This window comes from Elgaria multicarinata, chromosome 2 (assembly GCF_023053635.1).
Source record: "Elgaria multicarinata webbii isolate HBS135686 ecotype San Diego chromosome 2, rElgMul1.1.pri, whole genome shotgun sequence".
Classification (NCBI taxonomy): Eukaryota; Metazoa; Chordata; class Lepidosauria; order Squamata; family Anguidae; genus Elgaria; species Elgaria multicarinata.
The window spans coordinates 129,849,613-129,875,603 of record NC_086172.1 but is presented as its reverse complement, the minus strand read 5'-3'; the positions used below and the strand labels follow the sequence as shown (position 1 = coordinate 129,875,603).

The 25,991-nt window shown below is 40.9% G+C and overlaps 1 protein-coding gene across 1 annotated transcript; it reads left to right on the top strand.

The window, feature by feature from the left end:
* The first annotated feature begins 3,535 nt into the window (after positions 1 to 3,535).
* LOC134393430 (cytosolic phospholipase A2 delta-like) lies at positions 3,536 to 25,704 on the top strand. The gene is made up of 13 exons (XM_063118456.1): positions 3,536 to 3,609; positions 5,460 to 5,573; positions 6,155 to 6,192; positions 7,905 to 8,040; positions 8,726 to 8,862; positions 10,189 to 10,411; positions 10,985 to 11,102; positions 12,959 to 13,096; positions 13,997 to 14,092; positions 15,894 to 16,088; positions 16,381 to 16,550; positions 23,662 to 23,848; positions 25,496 to 25,704. Exons 1-13 carry the CDS (start codon positions 3,589 to 3,591, stop codon positions 25,702 to 25,704), a joined length of 1,782 nt encoding a protein of 593 aa, XP_062974526.1. The 5' UTR covers positions 3,536 to 3,588.
* The last annotated feature ends 287 nt before the right edge of the window (positions 25,705 to 25,991 follow it).

Here is a 25,991-nt window from a genome sequence, read left to right as displayed (position 1 = left end):
CTTGTGGCACACTTGATAAAAATGTTGGCTTTCACCACTGCAGCAGCCAAACAGAAATAATATGGAGAACACTAATGGATAGAGTCAATGGTCAGCTGTGTCAGGCCACATTCCAGTTTAAAATATATTCGTCTTTGAAACTGAAGGCATACCAAGGTAAATATGGGCAAGAGAAACATTATAGCTTAAACCTGGTTTGTGTAAAGCAAGGGTAGGGGAACTGTGGCCTTCTAGAAGCTGTAGGACTCCAACTCCCATCAAGCCCAGTCGGCATACTCAGTGGTCAGGAATGATGGGAATTGTAATCCAATGATACCTGGATGGTCACAGATTGCCCACACCTTCTATAAAGCAACAATCCCTTTTAACCTTAGTAGGTTGTTTTCTTTCCTTCCCAGGTTCGTGAGGTTTCCTCTTTGGAAGTTCAGCTAGACAAATGGAAGAATGAGGAATGTTTGAAAAGTGAGTCCAAATCTTGACTTTTTAAAGTAGACGACCAAGTCTTCCCACTTCATAAGATTTTCAAAAACTAAAGTAAAATCTCCTTGGCCTAAAGGCACATTAAATTACACTGTTGCTTCCAAATTTCCACTGTGGTGAAAGTTTATGGCTAAATCATGCAAAACACCAACCTCTATTTCTTTCTATACACACAGACAAAACATCATGGAAAAAAGCCTTCAGATAGTCTGAATTTGACATTATTTTGGCTTGACTGTGATTCTGTGCTTGCTAGATGAATAGTTTATCCAAAGAAGTTATTGGCAGGAACATTTATAGAAAAATCTCAAATAAGAACTCTTCCATATTTCTGGGGGGAGGGGGGAATGACTTGTTTAAAACCTATATACACAACTTATAACATGTACAAAGCCTGATTTTGTTTTAGATATTTAGGAATACACCACTTAAAAACTGCCCTATTTACATTGACACTTCATTACAAACTATTCACAATCGAAATTCAAGAACTTTCTATGCATGTGTGCATGTACAAAGTATATGCTTAACCTCTTGGTAAGCAAATCATCTGTATTATCTATTTTATCACCCTTCTGCCCTGTTCACCCAGGTTTTTGATGTGTTTCCGAGGCTTAGTAAAAGTTTCCTCACTGTTATCTGAGGTGGAACAGCAAATGACTCCCCGAGCCCACCCAACTTCTGTCAAGGTGCACAGTATCCAAGGACAACCAAAATATTCTAACACATGAAACTGAAAATCCCACAAGGGCCTCTCCCTATCCCTGGCAGTAAAAATACAACAACAACAGCAATAATAAGAAATAACAACTAAATAACAATTTGCTTGGCTTTTTGCCATTGAAAAGCTGCCTGAGGCCACTGCCTTGCACTGCCTTATAGTAGGGCTGGAACTGGTATTTGACACGACAGTGCAGAGACTTGGGCTGTTCCAAATAGAGGGCTCCCTGTGCCACCATTTAGAAGGCCTTCTGCAGCTAGTCCAACCTTTTCTCCTTTATCAGATTTTTTTGCAGTATGAAAAAAGACAGAAGCTGTAGGATTTATACATGATAGGGCACACATGGAATGCTTACATGGGCGAGGACTTTACTCATGGCCACCTTCATATTGTTTTGGCCCAGACAACTGGCTTATTAAGTGGTTACGTAGCCAGCCTAAGACATTTTAATGTCTGAAGCAAATATTAATAATAATAATTGATAATTTTATTCCTCATAATGGTACCCTAATATGTGGTACCTAAGGCAAGCTGCCTCCCCTGTGTAATGGTAGGGTGAACCCTGAGTGTTTACATACACATTTGGTATCGGTACTCTTATCTCATGAAAGCTTATACCAGAATAAAATTGTTAGTCATTAAGGTGCCACAAGACTTTGTTATTAAAATTCCAGTGTGTGAATCTGCTGTATTGTGACTATAAAAGTTACTTGTGTGGGGTGTTGGGGTTAAGCTTCCTGCATCCACCATCTGGCTTCCCTGAGCTTTGTCCTTTTTGTCATGGCCCCAGAGATTTTGCTGTGTAAGGCAATGGACAAGATGGCACCTCCCACTCCATTCCATGTACAGAAGCTGGCTGGACAGGCAGTTGAATCTTGCTTCAACACTAATGAGACAGCATCTTCCAGCAGGCTGGTTTAGGAGGTGAAGGACAGACTCTGTGGCACACACAGCTCTGCCCTCCAAGAGGAAGGAATGGCCAGGGGGCTCAAGAGGAATGGCTGGAGGACTCTGCCATGACACAGGCTCTGAACACCAGACCTTACCACTATCACCACTTCTTATGGGGCGACACAGGCTCTGAACACTAGACCCAGCCGAGGCTACTCCCTGCTCAAGCTAAGCACCACCGCTTGATACGCCTGAGGCAAGGGATAAAGCCCACCTTCCTCCAAACTATGTGGAGAAAGGGGTTTAAAATGGAGAATGGATTTTAATTTATATAATAATGCGCTGTGAGTTATATCTGCTTAGGTGAATGATTGTCAGAGTGGGTGCTGAATGTGTAAACTTAAGATGATAAATGCCAAACAGACACGTGGGACTTTTGTGGTAGTTTAAAAACAAAACAATCAAAATTTATTTTTAAAAGTTCATAAGCTTTGTTTCAAATAACAACATTTAAAAACCTTTTTGAAACCTTTCATACAATCCGGTCACTCATTCACATTCGCACTTTCCTTTTTCTCACACAATCACTCTTGAACTTTCTTTATTATCAGTATTGATTAATATACATCCACTATGTGTACACCACACTCTAAAGACACCACTCACTACACTGACTCTCAAATTTCCCAGAACTTAAGTACCATAAATACAGAGAGCACTACAGACTCTAAGAGTACCTAACAAGTCTCCCTGAAAAGCTTTCCTGAAAAGAACAAGGACCTCCTGAAAATAACTCTCAATCCCCTCAGTCATTCCCTTATATATCACTCCTCCCCCCTCCCAAGACATTCTAACTCCGCCCACTCAGGCCAACATTCTAAAACCCACAGACTTACAAACTGCAGACATACATTTGGAATTGACTTGTGGGGTGTAACGCCACAGACTCCCAACTACTGCCCTTCAGCATCTGCTGGCTGAAGCAATGTCTTACTCATGGAAGGGCTGGCCCTGGCTCTCCTTCCCTGTTAGGCTGGGATAGGAGTGGCAGTGCCCACATTCAGGCATGCCACTTCTTCTTCCCCTGTTCCAACCTGCCTAAGAGATGGTCAGCACTGCCTTTCCAACTAGACATGACATTAGCAGACCCCTGTCTTTAACCCCTCTCTTGAATTACTCTTTACAGAAGAGTAAGGAAAAGTAGCTCAACTATGTGTGATTAGCAGAACATTTGGTGTAGCCCTTAGTTTGGTCCGGAGACATGGAATGTCTCTCTAATCTGTAGTTAGATGCTGACAGTTCTAATAATCTATGAGGGAAAGTGTGAGGGAGGGCCTTCTACTGCACAAGGGTTCCATGTGTATAATGGAACACTCCACTTTTCCCTAGAACATAAAACAATTGAACTGGTGGTGAAAGAATCACTTGAAGAAGCACAAAAAATCACCCAGGACTCAGAAATCTTCCAATTCCACTGTGTAAAGAACTGGGAGCCAATGCTGAAAGCCAATGTGAAGGTAATGCCATGCTTACAAATGACCGATTTCATCCATGCACCAGCAGGGGCTGAATTAACTAACATGCTGAAATCTCTACAGAGTAGGGTGCCGGATGAATCTGACTTGGCCGGGAGTGTCCTGTCCTCCCATGTAATAAGGGCCAAGCTGGATGTGATGGGCCTTCACATTTGTTCATGTATTTTCCCTGTTGACTCAGGCCTTAGCTAGACCAGGCTACATCCTGGGGTGAACCTGGGATCATCCCTGTGCATCCAGATGATGCACAGGGGATCCTGGGATCAGGGATGATCATCCCTCCCTTGCCCTGGGATATAACCGTCCCCTTTGGGCCCGCTTTTTCCGCAGTCTCGGGCTGAGTCTGAGACCGTGGAATGTCTGGCCCATTTCCACAGCTTGACCCCGCTCTGCGCGAAGCCAGGAGCACTGCACCCATCGGGGTTAGGGTGGGGGGAGCGGGGAAACCAAATTAAATTTTAAAAAAGCGCACGAGCGTTTGTGCGCTACGTCCTCTTTAAAAAAATTAAAAAATGGCGAGCGCGATGCCTCTCTTCCTGAAGTCGTCGCGCCTTACAGGGCAGAGAACTCGAGTTAATCCCAACATGAGATCTCCCCTCCTCTGCAAAAGGTAGGTCAATTTAACATGAAACGTGTGCATGGATGAGGGGACCTGAACCTTCTTTCTCCTTCTTCATCATCCTGCTCAAACTCTTTTCTTCTAGTTCAACTCTGATACTGGGTGGAAGACTGATTCTATGAGAATGGTGGAAGTTGGTTCAACATGCCATTGTTGTAGGCCAAGGCATTGGTTTTTAAGACAGAGAATAGGTATTGAAACTGGTTCCACCACACTACAGTTCACTCAAAGTTAGCCGGGCTTGGGAGACAAGTGCCTGAAGCAACTGAGCCCTGGACAGACAAGGGGGGATTCAGCTCCCATCACTTACAAAGCCCCTTTCCTCTTAAAAGGAGACACCCTCTGCTTTATAAGTGAACAGAGCAGACATGTGAATAAACCAACTGGCTAGCTTGACCCTCAGAACACTGCACACAGGCGAGCATTGTGGGAAACGTGTAGTTATGGTAGCCTTTGCACTCATGACTTTGCCCATGGAAGCAGATTCCAGAGAGGTTTCAGAAGAGAAGAGACAGTGCAGGTCACCTTCTGTTATGTCATTCCCCTCCACGTTGGCAGGGATGGTAGTGACAGGGTGTGGTTTCAAGTTCCACTTCAGACATGGACTCATTAGGGGTAGCTTTGGGCAAGTCAGTTTTTCAGCTCCACTCCCATTTGCAAAATGAAAGGAAAGCAAACTACATGTAGGAACAAATACAATTCAGACTGGAAAGCTCTTTTGAAAATATCATAAAATATGAATAATACTTGCTGTCTTTGTTCAAATGTTACTGCCCCCACCAGTGTGCCACTGAAGCTTGCTTTTATCTGGGATGGCAGTCTGTTCAGAAGCAAGGGCATCTAACTAAGTACATGGCCAGTTAAACCTGTGCAGTGCCAAGCTTTCCTGAAGGGTAAGGGCACTGGTGTGGGCAAATGGTGCCTATGTGCCTGGTACAAAGCACTTGGGTGTTATTTTTTCTAGGGGGAAGCAGAGCCATGAGGGAGAGCGTCTTTGCAGTGCACAGGTGGAGATGGTGAACGTCCTCTGTGGATGACTGAGTGCTTGCCATGAGTGTTATCTTGTGAATACAACATTTGGAGCCTCAAATGTGCTTCACAGGAGGACTTTCGTGTTCCTTTAATCCAGCCCTATGCCGGATTTTATTTTGCATCATGTGCATCCCTTTAACTGCACTATTGAGTACATTTAAATTTTTGCGATCCATTTCAGAGTAATTCCTTTGGGAACAAACTGTTTGGAGACCCTGCTGTTGATCAGCAGGGAATATCGCTGAAAGCCCTCCCTCGGGGTGAGGAAACAAAAGTTGTCTTGCCTTTCGCAGAGGTATGTGGTCTCATATTTATATTGACAAATAATTCATCAGAACAGAAGATGGAAATGAACCCATTCTTTGCTGCTAAACAATGTTAATTTTATAGTAGTTGCTTTTCTTTCAAAAGGTGTGGTGGTGGTGGTGGATTTTGTGACTCCATTGTTCCTTTGAGGGAGTAAAACGATTAGGTCCACGTCAGGATTTAATTACTGGTAAATGCTTCAGATTGGTAAACTGCCTTGATGGCTTTTTAGCAGATAAGGTAGTATATAAATGTTAATAATAAATAAAAACTAACATTAACCGGTTTTCTCTTTCCCCGTATCCAGATTTTTTACTAAGCAGAAAGCAATCTGGGTGCTGCGTGAGACAATGAACTAGCAGCCTTGGTTTGGGGACAGTGGTGGGAAGAGGTACAAGTAATAGTGATAGCCTGTTCCTCTGCTCTTAGAGACCCACAAATTTCATATTTGCAATTTTTTTATTTTTTTACAAAAATGAAACCCTGGCTAAGGAATTGTCATATACTACATTACAGAATGCATTTATCTTGCACTTTAACATAATTCATCTTGATAAACTTCATTTTCAGAATGCACAATTGGAGCTGCAGCTCAGGGTTAATGACTGGTAAGACATTCTTCTGTTCAGCTTAGGTTTGCTGTTTTTATCACTTTTTGGTTTTAAGATAATATTGTTTTTATATTTCATAGTTTTTAAATTTCCCTGTTGTGTATCGCCCACCCACTTCTTGCTAGCGGGTGGTATAAAAACATTGTGGAAAATTAAATATAAATAACGCTGTAAGGTAGGAAAGTCCTATGGCTCAATCTACCAAAGCACCTATGTGCTTCACTTTAGAAAGCCCACTGTTAAATTGCAACAAATATTACTCTTGTCATCACCCTGTACATCACTCAGAGACTGTCCAATCTATGCTAGCAATGGTGGCAGTGGAAGATGCAGACAAATATTTTATTGCCTTCGTTCTCTCATAGTTCAGTCCTTGTATGAGTACTGTACCAAGCTACTTTCGTGTGGGGAACCAGCTTTAAAAATCCCATCACATAAATAATAATGTGTGGTGAGTGTGCATATTCAATGTATGATTGGATATGCTTCTAATGGAGGTTTGTGCTTCACTCATAAGAACATAAGAAGAGCCATGCTGGATCAGACCAAGGCGCCGTCTAGTCCAGCGTTCTGTTTGCACGGTGGCCAACCAGCTGCCCTTAGGAAACCCATAAGCACCATATGAGTGCGTCAGCACCCTCCCATGTTCCCCAGCAACTGATGCATGTAGGCATAGTGGTTCTGATACTGGAGGTAGCCATCGATAGCCTTAGCATTTGTCTTAACCCCCTTTTAAAGCCATCCAGATTGGTAGCCATCAATACGTCTTATGGTTCTAAATTCCATGGTTTAACTATGTGCTGTGTGAAGAAGTACTTTTATCTGTCCTGAATCTCCCACTAATTAGATGCATGGGATGATTCTGGGTTCTAGTTTTTTGAGAGAAGGAGAAAGATGTTTTCCTATCCACATTGTCCACGTCATGCATAATTTTGTACACCTCTATCCTGTTTCCCCTTACTCATCTTTTTTCCAAGCTAAACAATCCCAGCTGTTGTAACCTTCCCTCATAGGGGAAATGTTCCTATCCATCTAATATGATATAAGAAAATGTCTCATCTGTAGTCTCAAATGGGAGGCTGTTGCCCCTAAATGGATTTCTGAGTGAAATGGAGGTGATATAGTTCCCTCCCGCATGAAGAATGTCTCACATAAAACCTGAAGTAATCTGAAGTAATCTTTGATCTCTGGACAGTTCTGCAGGAGAAGGATCACAGAAGAAGTACGGGCCTTGCTACCTGATTGGGGTCTTCACTGTACTCCTTAGGGTGCTTCCAGATGAGACTTTTGTCAAGCCATTACCCTGCCTCATTAACACAATTTTATTAGGGTTCCCCCCCCAGATGATGTCATTGTTCACTTGTTACCACTTCTTTCATCTTTTTTTCTTACCACAGGAAATCCATTAAGAAAGAAAAAACAGAATAGCTGCATAATCCCTTCTCTAGTAGCCCTGCATCTGGAAGCGCCCCTAATCTTGGTTCTGCTCAGTTTTTCTCCCCTGAGAATATGGCCCTGTTCAGAAGACACCTTAAACCATGGCTTTAATCACGGTGCTTAAGCCAAAAAGCCTTAAGCACCATGGTTAAAGCCATGGTTTAAGGTGTCTTCTGAACAGGGCCTATGTCTTGTCATTCCATCTCCCTACCACCTCCGTATCAGGTAAAATATGCTGGTGGATGAAGATGCATTTTTTCTTTCTTTTCCAGCTTTGGAGATGTAGATGTACGTTTGGGATGTGATCTCTGTGCTGCTGAGCAAGACTTCCTGTATAAGAGGAAGAAAGTGGTTGCCAGTGCTCTAGAAAAGGTTCTTCTGCTGGACCAGAAGTTGCAAGGAGATGAGGTGGGCGGGCTTCATTTTGACACCAAAAGTGGATGGGGCAATTCTTTGAAGTGACTACATTGTAGAACTACTCATCTTAGTGCAAATATGAATATATGTTATGGTGTGTGTGTGTGCGTGCGTATATACACACACACGTAATTTGAACTGATGCCACTCATTTCAGCATGAGTATAAATGCTATAAACAGCTACTTTCTTGAGAGGAATCACCAGCAAAGCAGAGTAAAGCATAATTGAAGGAAGATAGACATGGAGAATTAGAGCATGTGGAGACAGTAGTTGCTTGAGTCATTCGACAGCAAAGTGGAGGCTATTTTCTTCTAATAGTCAGAAAACATGATTTGAGGCAGCCTAAGAGGTATGCATATTGGACTTTTTATCATAAGACTCTTTATCATTTTTGAACCCTTTAATTTTAATCTTTATTCCCCGTGGGAATTGTCCACGCCATGCATAATTTTGTACACCTCTATCCTGTTTCCCCTTACTCCTCTTTTTTCCAAGCTAAACAATCCCAGCTGTTGTAACCTTTCCTCATAGGGGAACTGCTCCTGTCCATCTAATATAATATAAGAAAATGTCTCATCTCTAGTCCCAAAGCAGACAGAGACAGCTACAGGCCACTAACATTGAACTGGGCACATAGCCTTTCTCTTGTCGTCATTCTTCATTTGTTGCCACAGGTCCCCGTGATAGCTGTCATGGCAACAGGAGGGGGAGCCAGGGCCATGTCAGCATTCTATGGCCACCTCTTTGCTCTTCAGAAGATGAACCTCTTAGATTGTGTTACATACCTCACTGGAGCTTCTGGCTCGACATGGTAAGTGAAGTAGCCTTATAACAGCTCATTCATTGATAGAACTTCTATCATTTAACCTTATTCATTGAAAACAGACTCTTGGGCCATAGCTAGACCTAAGGTTTATCCCTGGATCATTCAGGGGTCAAACCTGTTCATCTAGGTGACACACAGAGGATCCAGTGCTCAGGCAGGGGTGAACCCTGGATGATCCCAGGATAAACCTTAGGTCTAGCTGTGGCCTGGGTGTCATCAGATGAGCGTTTTATTGCACGCTCATTGCTGAGCACTCACGGATATTCACGGGTCCCTCTCACAACATTGCCTGCCTCCTGCGTGCCTCCCGCCCCTTCTAGCCTTCTTCGTGTGACAAAAAAAACACGCCCCAGTATGACTTATTTTTTGAGATGGAAGTTGCCGCTATCCCCTGCTGTGTGCAGGAGAAGCAGCCCACTGAATGGGCCACGTGCACGTTGTTTACTTCCTCTTTTGAGAGGAAGTAATGACAAACGTGTGGACGGAGAAGTGATGGTAAGGAAATGTGATTTTCTTTTTAATGTTTTTATGGTTTTAAATTTTGTATATTTCTTTTTAATGTTCACTGTTTTTAACTTTTGTAAACTGCCCAGAGAGCTTCGGCTATGGGGCAGTATATAAATGTAATAAATAATAATAAATAATTTCCCCCTGTGTGATGATGCTGTCTCTGTGTTGCACATATGTCCCAGTGGTGGCTATTTAAAAAGAAAACAGCTTGGATATATTAAATGTGAGCACACATTTAATGTAATGTGCAGTCTGGGACTAATGTATGACTGTAAACTTTGTGGATAGGGGGACATTTTTCTCCCTCTCTCAAAATACTAGAACCAGGGGAACATCCCATGAAGCTGATTGGTGGGAGATCCAGGACAAATAAAAGGAAGTACTTCTTCACACAGCACAAAGTTAAATTATGGAACTCACTATCACAGGATGCAGTGATGGCCACCAATCTGGATGGCTTTAAAAGGGGGTTGGATAAATTCCTGGAAGCGAAGGCTATCAATGGCTACTAGCCCTGATGATGGTGTGCTACCTCCAGTATTCAAGGCAGTAAGCCTGTGTGCACCAGTTGCTGGGGAACCTGGGTGGGAAGGTGCTGTTGCACCATGTCCTGCTTGTTGGTCCCTGGCCAACGGCTGGTTGGTCACTGTGTGAACAGAGTGCTGGACTAGATGGACCCTTGGTCTGATCCAGCATCAGGGCACTTCTTATGTTCTTATGAACGTATTTTACCTGTATATTGTTTTAGAACATTCAATATAAATCACAGTGTTTTCTTCTAAAGGTATTATTTTTCCACAGGACAATGAGAAGTTTGTATGAAAACAATGACTGGTCACGAAATGACCTGATGGGCCCAATCCTCAAAGCACAGGAATATATTGCCAGGAACAAGTCAAGTGCTTTCTCCTTGGAGGCAATAAGGCGCTATGATGTGGAGCTGAAACAGAGAGCCCAAGAGGGACACTCAGTATCTTTTACTGATGTGTGGTCACTTGTAATTGACCATATGTTCCATGATGAGGTATATACAAAGACCCATTTTTGCTTGAGATATTTAATTTTTTCATCTCTCCTTCCAGACATCCTTGCCTTCCTGTATGTAAAGATTAGGATTAAAAATGTCAGAAGTTTCATAATTTATTGCTGTGAGCTGCCTTGGGAAGGCTCCTGTCCTAAAAGGTGGCTAAGAAATATTTTAAATAAATAAATATAACTAATAATTTATTATCTGAATTATGGAACTCACTACCACAAGATGTAGTGATGGCCACCAATCTGGATGGCTTTAAAAGGGGGTTGGATAAATTCCTGGAGGCGAAGGCTATCAATGGTTACTAGCCCTGATGGTTGTGTGCTATCTCCAGTATTCGAGGCAGTAAGCCTGTCTGCATCACTTGCTGGGGAACATGGGTGGGAGGGTGCTGTTGCACCATGTCCTGCTTGTTGGTCCCTGGCCGATGGTTGGTTTGCCACTGGGTGAACAGAGTGCTGGACTAGATGGACCCTTGGTCTGATCCAGCAGGGCACTTCTTTTGTTCTTATGAATTTGTTCAAGTTTTCTTTGTGTTTCATTGCATTCTTTCCTCTTTCTAAGCAGAATGAGAGCAAACTCTCAAATCAGCAACAGGCAGTGAGTCAGGGGCAAAATCCACTACCCATCTATGTGGCCCTCAACATCAAGGAGGACACCAAAAGCACGTATGAATTTAAAGGTAACCATCTCACGCAAAGGCTGCAATCCTGAAACAATATCAGGTGGCTTCAAGTTTTTATTTATTTATTTACTGCATTTCTTTTATTTATTATGAAACTTATACCCCACCTTTTTTCCTCTTGCAAGGAACCCAAGGCGGTTTACACAATCCTCTTCTCTATTTTCTCCTGACAATAAACCTAGGAGGTAGGTTAGGCTGAGAGTCAGTGACTGGCTAAACTCACCCAATGAGCTTCATAGCCAAATGGGGAATAGAACCTGGGGGGCTGCCTATATGTTCTGAAAGCCCCGCAGTGGCGCTGCATCAATTATATGACACAGCAGCCACCTCGCAGCCATTGTGAGGCTTTCCCACAAAGCTGCGATTTTAAAAAGCCGGTGACTTTTCCACTGGAGTGAAGTGAATATGGCGCATCCTTGCTCCAGTGTCACCATGGAGGCATTCCCCGGGCGGAAGGTGACCCCTAATTGGTCGCCATCTGCCTGGGCAGAGGGCAGGGGGTGGGCCCGACAGGCAGAATGACCACCAGAAACCCTGCATCCTCCCTCTGTATGTCTAGCCCTGCTCCCCCTGTTTTGGAAGAAGGTGTTTCAGATAATCAATCAGAATCAGACTCTGAAGTAGAGGAGATGGCACCAGAAACATGTCAGGCTATACCAGTGGGGGAGAGAACTCTCATGCTTTCTTCTCCAGCTGGTGACCTGTCTCCAGAGCTTATCTCATCAAGGGCAAATCATACACACCCAGTGGGAAGCGATCATTCTTCTGGAGGAGAGCGCTCTGACAAGCTGGCTGATGCTAGGGTGTGCTGCAGGCTAAAATGCACAGAGTGAGAGGAAGGCGTGAGAAGGTTGGCCTGGCTCGCATCACGCCAGAAGCTGCCTCCGAACTAGCCTCTCTGAAGTAACGGGCTTTGGGAAAAGGCTTCCCATTCTCCTTGATAGGGCAATTGTCTTGCTTAGTTTGAATAGTTTTGCCTAGGGGAAAGTTTCCAAGAGATTAGACTCTCTTCAGGTGGGAAGAGGTGCTTACTGCCTAATTAAAGCTTTGTAGATTACTTATCAGGCCTCCTCATTTGTCTCCCATCGAAAGCAATGGGTTCCTGAGAAACAAGACACTCTGCATTGGGCTTAGCCACTGCCACTCTGCAGCAGAGAAAGTGTGGGGTTTTGTTTAACGCAGCAGCAACTCAGCATCAAATAGGAAACCTCTTGGTCTCCCAAGCCCCACTCCAAAATCTAACCACTTCATCGCACTGCCTTTCTGGAAACAATTGAGGCATTTTACAATAATTCAGAAAAGAAAAACAATAAAGGCATAAAAACATAGTAAATTGTTAAAAAATGATAACAAGAAATCAAAAAGCCAAAGTAAAAAGATGTGTTTTGAAGCCTTCCTTGAATGCAGAGAGAAAGGGGGCCTGTCAGAACTGCAGAGGGAGTGCATTCCAGAATTTGGGAGCAACAAAGGAGGAAGCCCTTTTCCCTGTGCCTGACAAGTGGGGCTCTGCAAGGCAGGGTGTCTTCAAAAAGGCCTCTCCTGCTGATCTTAATAGCCAAGCAGGTTCATACTGAGACAAGCAGCTCCACTGATAAACAGGCCCTAAGCTGTTTAGAGCTTTGAAGGTGAAAACCAACACATTGAATTGGAAAATAATTGGTGAGTCATTTTTATAAGTAGTTTCAGGATTGCAGCCAAAATGTGACTAATCAGACCCAATTTGCCTCCCTCCGCTTATTTTTCTATCCTGAGAGACCAATTCTATATTTATCACTCTTCTCTCTCTGTTTCTCCTTTTGGAGGAATGGGCTGTGCTCCTCTCAGCTTCTTATATTTCCTTCTTTTTTTAATAGAATGGTGTGAATTTTCCCCTTATGAGGTAGGATTTTCTAAATACGGGGCCTTCATTCGCTCGGAAGATTTTGGAAGCGAGTTCTTCATGGGACAACTGATGAAGAAGAGAACCGAATCTAGGATCTGTTATTTGGAAGGTGACTTAATTTTGATAAGATAAAAATAGCTTTTGATAAGAAAAATTGTTGTCCCGAGCCTAATAGTGAAACACAGTCACCAGTTAAGGAGCAAGAAGAGACACCACCTCTCAGGCAGTTGAGGAGCAATTTAAAATTGATTCAACCAATTATTTCAGACTAGTTGGTGTAGGTTTCCATTGTGTCAGTTTTCTGCGAGCTGATTTTGTGGAAAGCCAGTCCTCCTGCCGTTTCTATCAGATAAATTCTGCTTCCAGCTGATTGCAGAATTAAATGCCTTAACCGTACTTAAGAGCTCTGGTGTGGAAAGAACTTATCAGAAGTAGTAGCCCGTCAAAGTTGTAGCAAATTTCTGCACAGTCTTTCCCAACTTGGTGCCCTCCAGATGTTTTGAATTTCATCAGACCCAGTCAGCATGGACAATGTTCAGGAATGCCGGAAGTTGTAGTCCAAAACATCTGGAGGGCACCAGGTTGGCAGAAGGCTGATCTAGCATGTTGGCAGCTTGTTCCTCTTTTTTCCAATTTATAACCTGACCAGGCATCATCCTGAAAATATAAAATGGATAAAGTTTAAAGCAAATGCTCATTAAGTTTATAACTCCTAATGAGTCCAAATTCACTCTCTCCTTCAAATCAGTGCCTCTTGGCCACAATAAAGAGATCAGAGTGGGGCTGGAGGAGTGCAGAACTCAAAGCTTGCACAAATTGAGGGTTTTCTATGGCTTCACAGTAGCTAAGGCTGCCTGTAATATTCAAATGCAAATACATCTAGTTTACAGGATCTTTGCCTCATGCAAGGATGTTCCATGCTTATTTAGTTAGTTGGGTGGTTCTTTGGGACTGAGATGACAAAGAGAGATGCTTAAGATCTCAACTTTCCATACCTTCACATTTACAGGAATTTGGAGTAATATATTTTCCTTGAATTTGGTGGATGCCTGGAACTTGTACAAATTCTGGCAGGACCCTTTCCCAGGCAAAGAAAAGGATGACAGTAAGAGCCTTGTGCAATTTTTTTTTAATTTTTAATGTCACTTTTTTTTTTTACCAGAGAAGGAACAAAGAATGAAATGTATCACGGTGCAGAGAATCTACAAAGGGAATGATTATAATGCATGTGTTGTGGTTAATTTAGGAGGCATCTCATAACATTATTCTCCCGTCAAAGCTGGGTCTGTGGAGGTAGTTTTCACACATATCCAGATGGTCTCTCTCTGGTTCCCCAATAAAGCACAAGCTAAATTATATTTCATTTATGTCAACAATTTGAGTACAATCCAGAGAATGTGTTTTAGTGTGGCTGTGTATGTTTGTACATACCATAGCTGTTCGCAAAGCATTACTCCAAATATGACAGTCCTTGAGTGCAAATAAACAGGCTATCTAGATTTGGTGTAAGAGTAGATTGGGATGTGAGAAAGCTGTGCAGGTACCATGATTTCCATTCAACCATTTTTATAGTGGCATTAGCTACTTTAATAATTACTAAATTATCTCTTTCCTTTTTAAAGAAGTATATTTGGTGTTACTTCCTTCTCTTATATCACTTGGCTATCTAGTTCCCCCAACTTCCAGTAATTCGATATTAGAAGTGCATCCTTTGCCTATAACCTTTTTTTCTGTTTTGATTATCTAGATTTTAATAATCTTTTCCCACCCCCATATTATAGCATCAAGGCAGAATTCCTTAACCTGGTGCCCTCGTGTTTAGAACTTCAAGTCCCATCAGCCCCAACCAGCATGGCCAATGGACAGAAATGCTGGGAGTTGTAATCCAAAGCATCTGGAGTTGGGGAAGGCTGTATTAAGAACATATACATAAATAATGTTCAAGATCTTCTGTAGCACCCGTGCCATGTGAGATCTTTCATAGCAGCGGTGGGGAACTACTTTGTCTCTGGGGGCTGCATTGCCCTGGGGAAGCCCACCGCAGTCTGAATGCTGGCAGTGGGTGCGGCCTCATCCCCAGTGTAAGTGGGGCCATGCCTGTCATGTCTAGCCCTGCTCCCCCTGGGTTGGAAGAAGGTGTTTCAAGTGATCAATCAGAATCGGACTCTGAAGTAAAGGAGTCGGTGCCAGGAACAGGCTAGCCTGTACCAGTGGGGGAGAAAGCTCTCACGGGCTCTTCACCAGCTGGGAGTGAACTCTCTCCAGGGCTTATCTCATCAAGGGCAAATAACACAGTCAGTGGGAAGCCCACATTCTTCTGAAGGAGAGAGCATGGACAGGTTAGCCGATCCTAGAGTACGCTGCAGGCTAAAACGGATGTTGCTAAAAGAAGACGAGAGAAAGTTGGCCTGGCTGGCGTCCCGTCAGAAGCTGCCTCAGAACTAGTCTCTTTGAAGTTAACATGTCTGGGGAAAGGGCTTTCCATTTCTCTTGAAAAGACAATTGTCTTGCTTAGTTTGCATAGCTTGGCCTAGGAGAAAGTTCCTAGTGATTAGACCCTCTTCAGGTGGGAAGAGATGTTTATTGCTTGAATAAAGCTTTGTAGAGTACTTAGCAAGCCTTATTATTGTCTCCCAAGAAGCCAGGAGGTTTTGAGAAACATGAAAATGCCCTGATGTCACTCCCAGCACATGAAGCATGGAGCTGGTATGTTGGGGAGGCACCACTCAGTGTTTCATCTGCTTCATCGTGACAGTGTAAAGAAGGGAGATCAGGTGGCTGCACATAAAAGTTGCCCAAAATTTGCAGTGAATCAATGGTAAAGACCTAGCATATACAGTGTCCTTAGTTTCTAAACAGCAGGATCTAGAGTTTCACATAGTATGTGCTTCTTATTCTCCTTCTAGGCACAAGCAGCAGCCCCTCTACAAAGCAGTTCTTTGAAGGTGCGACTGCTTGTTTAACACCACTGACGGATGTATCCAGCACCCTCAATGGAGTTCTGACCCATCGTCCACTTGGAGAATGGAAGCCTAACTTCTTGAGAGGTCTCCAGCTGCACAAAGATTATTACCAACATGAAACATTCTCTATGTGGCAAAGTAAGTAAATCGGGCCTTGAACTTTGGAGGAATTCACTTGAACTCTCCCAACATTAATAAATATTCACCAAGGCTTAATTATCATGCAAGATTTATTTTTTCAATAAGTTCATAGGAAGCTTTGCTTTGTATTTTGGGTATCTTGGCGAAGGTGCTTGTTTCTGAGCAGGTTAATCGTGAAACAGTTTATTAAGAGATCTGAAATAATGCTTTGTTTCTGCAGTATTCAATTTGTGTATATTCAGTAAACATGTCCTTTATGCACTAATAACAATAAATATTTGCCTTGCAGACAATAATCTGGACCAGTGCCCCAACCACCTTACACCGCTGGAAAAAGAGCTATGCCTAGTTGATGCTGGATATTTCATTAATACCAGTTTCCCTCCACTGTTAAGAAAGGAAAGGAAAGTGGATGTTATCATATCATTTGACTACAATGTATTAGAGACCAGGTTTCATGTAAGATTATTCTAATTTTATTTTTTGATAGAGGAACAAGTTTACTTTTTTTTTAAAATGTTCTATAACGCTCCTTCATTACTAGAGGCCATCCCAGGTGTTGTGCATAAAATTATAAAAATGTTATAACTATAAAAATTAAAGGCATAAAACCCATAAAACTAGCACATAAAAATAAACAGCCTGAAATCAATTTAGACTGTGACTCTAATTCAATATCAGGGTTTCAGGATTAGTAACTTGAAGTTCTGTATGGATTAGGGTGACAGCAGTCGTGGTGGGTCTGCATGTTTCCAGGTCTGCATGTCTCCCACCACAACATGTAACCACCTATCTAATTTGAATACAACTACAGGAGAATTAATGTCAGCACCACGTAACAGTGCTTAGTTCCAACTGATTGATGAGAGGCAAAATTTCCTGTTTCCATATTTTCATTTGGGTCAAATTATCTTCACCTGTAATCAGACACCTGTGTGACCATTCTCACCATACATTCAATTAATATTTTTTTTTTTAATTTGCAATTTAATTTGGAAAAAGATGGTTTGAGAATGAAGGGGCAGTTACTTTTTTTTTTTTTTGTTTTTTTTTTTTAATAATTTTTATTCATTTTCAACACTATATAAACATAAATGAACATTTCCAAAATATAATTGAAACAAACACAATAAGAAAAAGAAATACATCAAATATCTGCTTCATACATATTGAATAATTGTTGAGTACAAATATCAAAAACTATTACATATGCCTTATCACACTACAACATTTTCATTCTTAACATAAAAGTGCACCCCCCACCTCGGGATCATTCTTGAGTCCAAAATCTAATCGTTTCTTCTGATGGTGGTTTCCCATTTCCCTTAGTAAACACGAACACTAGGAACTGTTTCCAAATTCCTTCGAACTCATTTATTTTAGTTACGCCTTTTCTCCACTTAATATTACATGTCAGTTTATCATTAATGGCTATATCCCATACTACTTTATACCACTCCTCAATAGAATATTCCCCTTGGATCTTCCAGTTCCTAGCTATCATCAATCGTGCTGCAACCAACAAACTCGATATCAGCTCTATAGTTCCTTTTCCACACTTTATATCTTCAAATAGTGACAGCAATGCTATTTTTGGTGTTTGTTCTATTTTCATTCCCACTATTTCTTCAATTTCTGAGAACACCATCTTCCATAATCTTTGTACATATTTGCATTGCCACCACATATGTAAATACGTTCCTTTTTCCCCACATCCTCTCCAACAATTTGCTGAATGTTGATCACTTATCTTGTTCAATCTAACCGGGGTTAGGTACCACCTCCATAAAATTTTAAAATAATTCTCCTTTATTCTTACTGATAAACTTCTCAACACTCTTTGTTTCCATAGTCCCTCCCAGCTCTGTCGCCCTATTTGTATCTTCAAATCTGATTCCCAAATCACTTTCTCTGTATTCTCTCTAAACTCCTTCTCTAACAATATTTTATATATTTCACTCATTAATCCTTTTGAAACTATACTACCTCCTTTTCCTTTCTCCTTACTTACTACTAATTCTTCAAACCTCGTCATCTTTCTGCACATTCTATTATCTTTAATCCACTTTTTATTCCATTGTTCTAATTGACCATATTCTAGCCAAGATAGCTTCTTCTCCTTTAACAAATTTTCCATATCTTCTCTTGTTTTAATATCTCTTACCCAATCCTTTAATTTTATTTTATTTTTCTCTTTTAATATTTTACATAATCTACCCTTTAAATCCTCTGGGAAATTCTTTAACATTATTATCGGTGCTAAGGGAGAGTTGCTCGGAAGCAGCTTCCCTTTAAATTTGCTCCAAATTTCCCATTGAGTCCTCAGGAGTGGATTATCTATACTTCCAACCCATTTTCTTCCTCCATCTTTAAAAAAAACATTCTCCAGATTCATCTCTACCTTACTTATGATTTTTTCTTCCATCCAGTATAAATCTCCTACTCCCATAATTGCTTCTACAACATGTCTTAATCTATTTGCTACGTAGTATAATTTTATGTTTGGGAGACCCATTCCCCCCTTTTTTTGGCTTAGGTACCAATTATTTTTATTCACTCTTGCTCTCTTTTCTCCATTACAATATTTATTAATAATATTTTGCCAACTTTTTATCTCGGTTTCTGATATTTTTATAGGTAGCATCCTAAATACGAAATTAATTTTAGCTAGTATCTTCATTTTTATCAAAGCTATTCTCCCAAACCAAGATAAATTTAATCTTTTATATTTCTCCAATTTCTCTAATACCTCCTTCTTTAACCTCGTTAAATTTTCCCTTTCTAAATTCTCTAGATTTTTTGTAATTTTAATTCCCAAGTATTTAATCTCATTCTTAACTTTCAATTCCATCCCCTTAAATTCCCAATCCTTTTCTTCCTTCTTAGTATAGTTAAACAACATCATCTCTGATTTAGACCAATTTATTTTTAACCCTGTAATTTCCTCAAATTCCCTCAACTGATATTTAATTCTTTCTAATTTTCTTAATGGATTCTTAATGGTCAATAAAGTATCATCCGCAAACATGTTTAGCTTTATCTCCCTTACCTCTCCAATTCCTTCTAATTCTTTATCCTCCCTTAGTGCCTTCGCCAAAACTTCCATAACCATTACAAAAAGGACCGGCGAGAGCGGACATCCTTGTCTTGTTCCTCTGGCTAGTCGTATCTTTTCAGTAAGTCCGTCATTTACCACCACTACCGCCGTATTTTGGGAATATAACTGTTCTATTACATTTTTAAATTTATTTCCAAATCCCAATTTATCTATAATACTCTTTAGTGCCTGCCAGCTCACACAATCAAAAGCTTTAAAAATATCTAATGCCATAATACCTGCCTTAATATTTGCTTTTTTTATTACATTTATTACATTTAAAACTCTACCCACTAAATTATGCATATGTCTTCCTACCACAAACCCACATTGATCTGCTCCTATATATTCTGCCAAAAATTTATTTAATCGTTTGGCCATAATAGATGTAAAAATTTTAGCATCCTGATTTATTAAAGAAATAGGTCTATAAGAATCAGGATTAGTCAAATCTTTATCTGGTTTTGGGATCAGAATTATCACTGAATGTTCCCATGATTCAGGTATCTTCTCTCCTGATAATATCCTATTATACAGTTCCATTAATTTTGGAACTAAACAATCTTTGAAGACCTTATAATATTCTGGACCCAAACCATCTGCTCCTGGTGATTTACCCACTTTTAACTTATCAATAACTTCTTCAACTTCTCTTTGAGTTATTACTGACTCCATTAACTCCTTATATTCTGATTTTATTTCCTTCTTTATAAACCTTCCAATATACTCCTCCACCTTTTCTTGTTGAATTTCTTTACCCTTGTACAATTCCTGATAAAATTCCTGAAAAATTTTTATTTTAGCTTTCATTGCATGACAATAATTCCCTCGACTATCTTTCAACGTTTCTATCCCATTCCTCCCTTTTTCTTTTTGTGTGAGCTTGGCAAGCAACCTCGAGTTCTTATCACTGTTTTCAAAATATTCCCTTTTCATATACATTAAATTCTTTTGAATCTCTTCTATATTTAAGTTTTCTAATTGTTTCTTCTTAGCTTGTATTTCCACTAATTTATATTTATCTTTACTTCGCCAATATCTTTCCTCCAAGTTTTTAATTTCTATCTCTAACTTTTCCTGTTCTGCACGTTGTTGTCTTTTTAAACTACATGTTTCTCTAATACAGATTCCTCTTGCTACAGCCTTCATGGTGTCCCAAATGACTGACCCAGCTGTTCCTCCTTTTTCATTAATTTCCCATGCCTCCGACAGTTCCTTCCGAATTTTATCTACTATTTTATTGTATTTCAATATCTTTGTGTTCAACTTCCATCTATATGCCTCTTTATAATCTTTCTTAACTGTAAATTCTAAACTTAACAAGGCATGATCGGTTACTTTTATTACCCCCATTTCCATTTTACAAATCCTCGTTGCAAAGTCTTTTGAAACAAATATATAATCTATCCTGGAGTATGTATGATGAACTGGGGAAAAATATGAAAATCCAGGCCTATTCCCGTAAAGTAAGCGCCACGAATCTAAATAATCATTTTCTTTTACTAATTTATTCAATATAGTCATATTGTTCCTCTTTTCAGCATTAGTGGGATTTGACCTGTCCCTTTTATTATCCATAACCATATTAAAATCCCCAGCTAATAATGCATACCCCTCCTTAAATTCTTCTATTTCTTTGAACAACTTTATAAAAAATTCTCTATGCCTCTCATTTGGGGCATAAACATTAATCAAAGTATAAACCTTTCCCTCAATTTTACCTTTTAACATAAGATATCTACCCTTATCATCCTTTTTTACCTCTTCTAATATAAACCCACTTTTTTTTGAAATCAAAGTGGCCACTCCATTTTTTTTTGATGTCCCTAATGATTTTTCATAATAGGCTAACCACTTTAATTTTATCATATTCGAATTCTCGGAGCCTTGGTGTGTCTCTTGGATCATTATAATATCTGATCCCTCTTTATTTAGCATTTGTTCTATTCTCTTCCTTTTCACGACTGCCCCTAAACCTTTAACATTGAGTGTTGATACCTTTATCTTTTTATCCATAATCACCCTTTTGAAATCTCTTCCGATCCCTTGTGCTCAGCAATTCAAACTTGCTTACATAAAAACACAAACTCCATACATAAAACCCACACCCTCCTACCCCGATCCCTCCTCCCCTACCTTCCCCCCCTCCCCACCCCCCCACTCTAATCCCCCCCCCATATCCCCGTGAGTCTAATACTCCAGCCATCTACTTTAAAGGGGGAGGGGGGAGGCAGTGCTGTGCCTGGCCGGCAGGTCTCTATATTAGCATTTTTATTTGCAATTATCTCCAACATAATTAACAATTCTCTTACTCTCCAGATGTCCCAGCCTCATTCCCTCCCCCACCCACTCCAGCCCCATCTGCTTCCCCATCCAGACCCAGCCTCTTCAGCAAATCTTTACCTTGATCCAATGAGGTTACTCTGTATTCCCTCCTCCCATATGTAAATCTTAAGAAAACCGGGTAACCCCATGCATAAGGAATTTTATTCTTCATTAATGTTTCCGTTATTGGTTTAAGACTACGTCTCCAATTTAATGTGCGTTGAGAAAGATCATTGTAAATTTGCACTGGTTTGCCTTTACACTGTATCTGAACCTTAGATCTCAATTCTTTCATAATTTGCTCTTTTTTGTAATAGTTGCCAAATTTCACCAATATGTCTCTAGTCCCTTTGTAGTTTTTCCCCCCCACACGGTGGACTCGGTCCAGATCCGATCCATCTATTGGAATGTCAGGCGTCAGCTCCTTGAACCAGTTCACGATAATTTCTCTAAGATCTTCTCCTTGCGTCTCCTTCAGCTGCTTTATTCGAAGCGAAGATCTACGAGATTGATCTTCCAAGGCGATCAAACGCAATTCCCATTCTTTAAATTGTATATTAGTTGATTTTTCGAAAGCCTCTTGTTTCTTCTGGTCCAGATCCACTTTAGCCTCTATCTTTTTGATCTTATCCGAATTTTCCATCGTTTTATCCATAATAGTACGCATTTGTTTTCTGAATTCACTCATTTGCTGATCCATTTTTTTAAAAATAATCATGTTATTTTCTGCTATAATAGCCTTGATTTCCATTAAAGAGGGAGGGTTACTACCACTTTCTTTCCCCCCTTCTGCCATGTTTCCTTCTTTATTTGGTATTGTATCCAAAGAGACTGGGTCTATATCTTCCTCTTCCTGTTCAACTCCAGGGGCTGTACTTCCCAGGAAGGAGAGGTAAGCCAAATTATGATTTGAAGGTTTCTTTTTTTGTTTATTAAGCTTTTCCCAACTTTTGATCTTTTTTTTTAACGTTGGGCATGGGTCCCTTCTGGGTAGGGCATAAATCTTAGAGTCCAACTCTCTTCCTTAGCAACTTATGCTGGCTTCTCTATTATATAGCACTCACAGCTCCTTCTTCACGAGGAGGGGGGAAAAATCCAGTTCACAACAGCATTCACTAGAGGGGATCAGATTTAATCACTCAAAGTCTCTCACATCCCACATCTCCCTCACCGAATGCCAAATGCAGCTTTTTTCACCCCTTCACCCCCCTTCTCGCCACGCCAATAAATCCAGTCAACCACTTTAACCTTAGAAAGCCAGCATTCCAATCGTTCCCATGTGAGATAAAGATGAGAGGTTATATCACAGATCAATGTCCAGCAAACATAAATTCCTTCTTTTTAAACTGCGTCAGTCAGCGTTTACTTTCACTTTTCATAGAGTTGCCGTTTAGACAGACATTGCATTAATCATAGTTCATCTCACCTCCCTTCTCCAAATCTCTCCACTTTCCCGGCTCCTGTTGGTTTTATAATCATTTTCTGTCAGTTGCTCAAAGATTCATGCCCATTAAAAGAGAGATAATTGCCTTTTCCGGCAAGCGCCGTTCAGAGCCTCAGAAGAAACCCGCCATCGCTCAGGCTGCCAAGCTCCGCCTGAAGGGGCAGTTACACAGGTATGCAATTCTCATTGTATCATCAAATGCAACCATGAACTGGAAAGATACTCTGGGATAGTTCAATTACCTGGGCAGGATCTACACTACTGCTTTAAAGTTCTTTATAACAGTTTTGACAACTGTTGGGGCCCAGAACACATTCCAAATACAGTTGTCAAAACTGTTATAAAGTGCTTTAAAGCAGTAGTGTAGATCCGGCCCTGGAGTTACCACCCTAGCAGTTTTGGAAACAGCTGTCAATCTCTATCCTTTATTATTTTCTCCTTCTTTTTTAAAGAATGTCCTTGCCAAACAGGTGTGAGTCTACCTATGGTGCAGATAAAGCTTGAGACAGTAGTTTGGCATGAAGAGCTGCTCCATATGTTGGATTCTGTACATTTCAGAACTTTGTGGCTGTACCTTTATCAGAACAGCAACAATGTTCAAGCAGGGTTTGGAGATACTAGATGGGGACTCCTTAGGGAAAACTTGGCTGTAATTTTCTATTTCGATTCCTATAATTTTCTATTTCTCCTCTTGTATGCTTCAGTCTATAGAACAGATGGGCAAATACTGCTTGGATCAAGGGATCCCTTTCCCTAAAATTGTGCTGACTGAAGAAGACAAGGAGAATCCAAAGGAGTGCTATGTTTTTGAAGACAAAGCAAACCCAGAAGCTCCAATTGTACTTCATTTCTCACTGGTGAATGACTCTTTTAGGGAGTATAAAAAACCTGGTTAGTATTGGACTTGACTTTTCTGTCACAGCCTATCAAACAGGTCACTAGAGAGACGGGTCTCCATTGGCAAAGACGTTTATCTTCACTCTCGATCAGAGCTGCAGGACCTCAGGTCTGGGGCTGAATCCAGCGGTCCAGGGGTCCCAATCTAGTCCTCTGGCGTACCCCCAAAGTACCCCCAATCTAGTCCTCTGGTGTACTCCGGGCTCCACAGCTTCCCCCCAAACACTGATCATATAGTGATGTCCTGGCTTGTGTGCAGTTCCCCCTCATTCGGAAAGGTTGAAATTCCTCTCCTAAGGCTGAGTTATTGACAATAAGAGCTTTGGCCTCACCCACTGCAGGAATGTGGCCCCCAAGAACTTCTCCAAAATGGAATTTGGCTTTTAGGCTGTTTAGGCTTAGAGATTCTACACCTTGCCCTAGATAATCAACGCTTTGTTGTTAAAAGGCATAATATATTCCTAAAGAAGGGCATTCATCATGCTGTCCCGCATAACCTATAGCTTCCAATACCACTGTCAGCTTCCATGACTGAGTGGGGACTAGAAACCGGATCTCCCAACTCCCAGTCGTACTCTAGCCACTACACCACCCTGGCTGTCATGTAACATAAGAAACAGGTGTGTCAATTTTGGACTGTGTTCAGGCAGTTAAAAAATGAAAGTCTGACTCTCACAACTAAGGGAGAACACACTGCAGATTAGATCACACAAGGGAAAATTGTGTTTGCTTACTGTCACTTCTCTGCCCATGCATTTGTCCCTCATTACATCCTCTTTTGAAAGAGGAAGTAAACAACGTGCACATGGCCCATTCAGTGGGCCATTTTGATTACACTGCTTTTCCTGCACACAGCAGGAGATAGCGGCAACTTCCATCTTTAAAAATAAGTCGGACTTACTGAGGGTTTTTTTGTGGCGCAAAAAAGGCTAGAAGGGGCGGGAGGCACACGGGAGGCAGAAGATGTCGTGAGAGGGACCTGCGAAAATCAATGAGTGCCCAGTAATGAGTGTGCAATAAAACACTCATCTGATGGAGCTGGTAATGTGCAGACAAATAATTATTAGTCCCATAACATGAAGCTGGCCTTACACCACAATCCTATGCATTTCTACACAGGAATTAATCTAAGTACAATAGGACTTGCTCCAAGCTAAAAGCCTTAGGAAATAAGTCCCATTGAACACAGTGTGGCTTGCCTCCACATAAACATGAATAGGACTGCACTGTTAGAATCCTAGATGGTGTAGCTATCAGTCTGCAGGCACATATAGTCCATGAAACTATTTCATCTCCCATGCCACCCCTCTGATGATGCTATCAAATATCAGTCAAGATAGGATTATATATGCATGCATGAGAGAGATGCCATTCTTTAATATTTGGTCATGTATCGTAATAACCAGTCACATATCATCTATGCTTCATGATTGTGGAGTTCTTACTGCTAGAATGTATTACACAGGGTACCCTTCAAGTTAGTTGGTGTGGCAAAGTGCAATTGTAGTCCACAGACTAATATTTGGAGAATAGTTTGACCCCAACCATACAGAATTTGTGTGTCCTTATTCTAAAATCCGGATGAATAGTCTCTCCTTTTAAAAAATCACTACTATCCCTTTTTTGTCTTCCTTCGTGCAGGAATTAAGCGCACCTCTGCAGAACTGGTTAAAGGACAGGTGGATTTTGCCAGTTCGACATCACCATATAAAACGACAAATTTGACTTATACCAAGGATGAATTTGACAAACTGCTAAACCTGAGTGACTATAATGTCCAGAATAACAGAGAACTGATTTTGCAAACTTTCCTGAGAGCAATAGAAAGGAGAAAAGTTAGTGAAAAGTGAGGCCACCTGCAAACAACCTGAATCCATCTATTTACAGAGATCTAAAATAGGAAATGGCCAGGACGCTTTGGAGCACTATCATGGAATATTTATTTTATGCTAAGAACATTGTTGTTATTGTACTTTGTTGTTGTATGCACATGGGCCTGCCTTAGAAGAGTGGACAGTGCAGTTAGTACAGAATGCAGCTGCCCAATTACTTAACCGGGACTGGGTGTTGATGACAATATTATGCTATGTCAACTGCAGTGGCTCCCAGTATGTTTCCATGCACAGTTCAAAGTGCT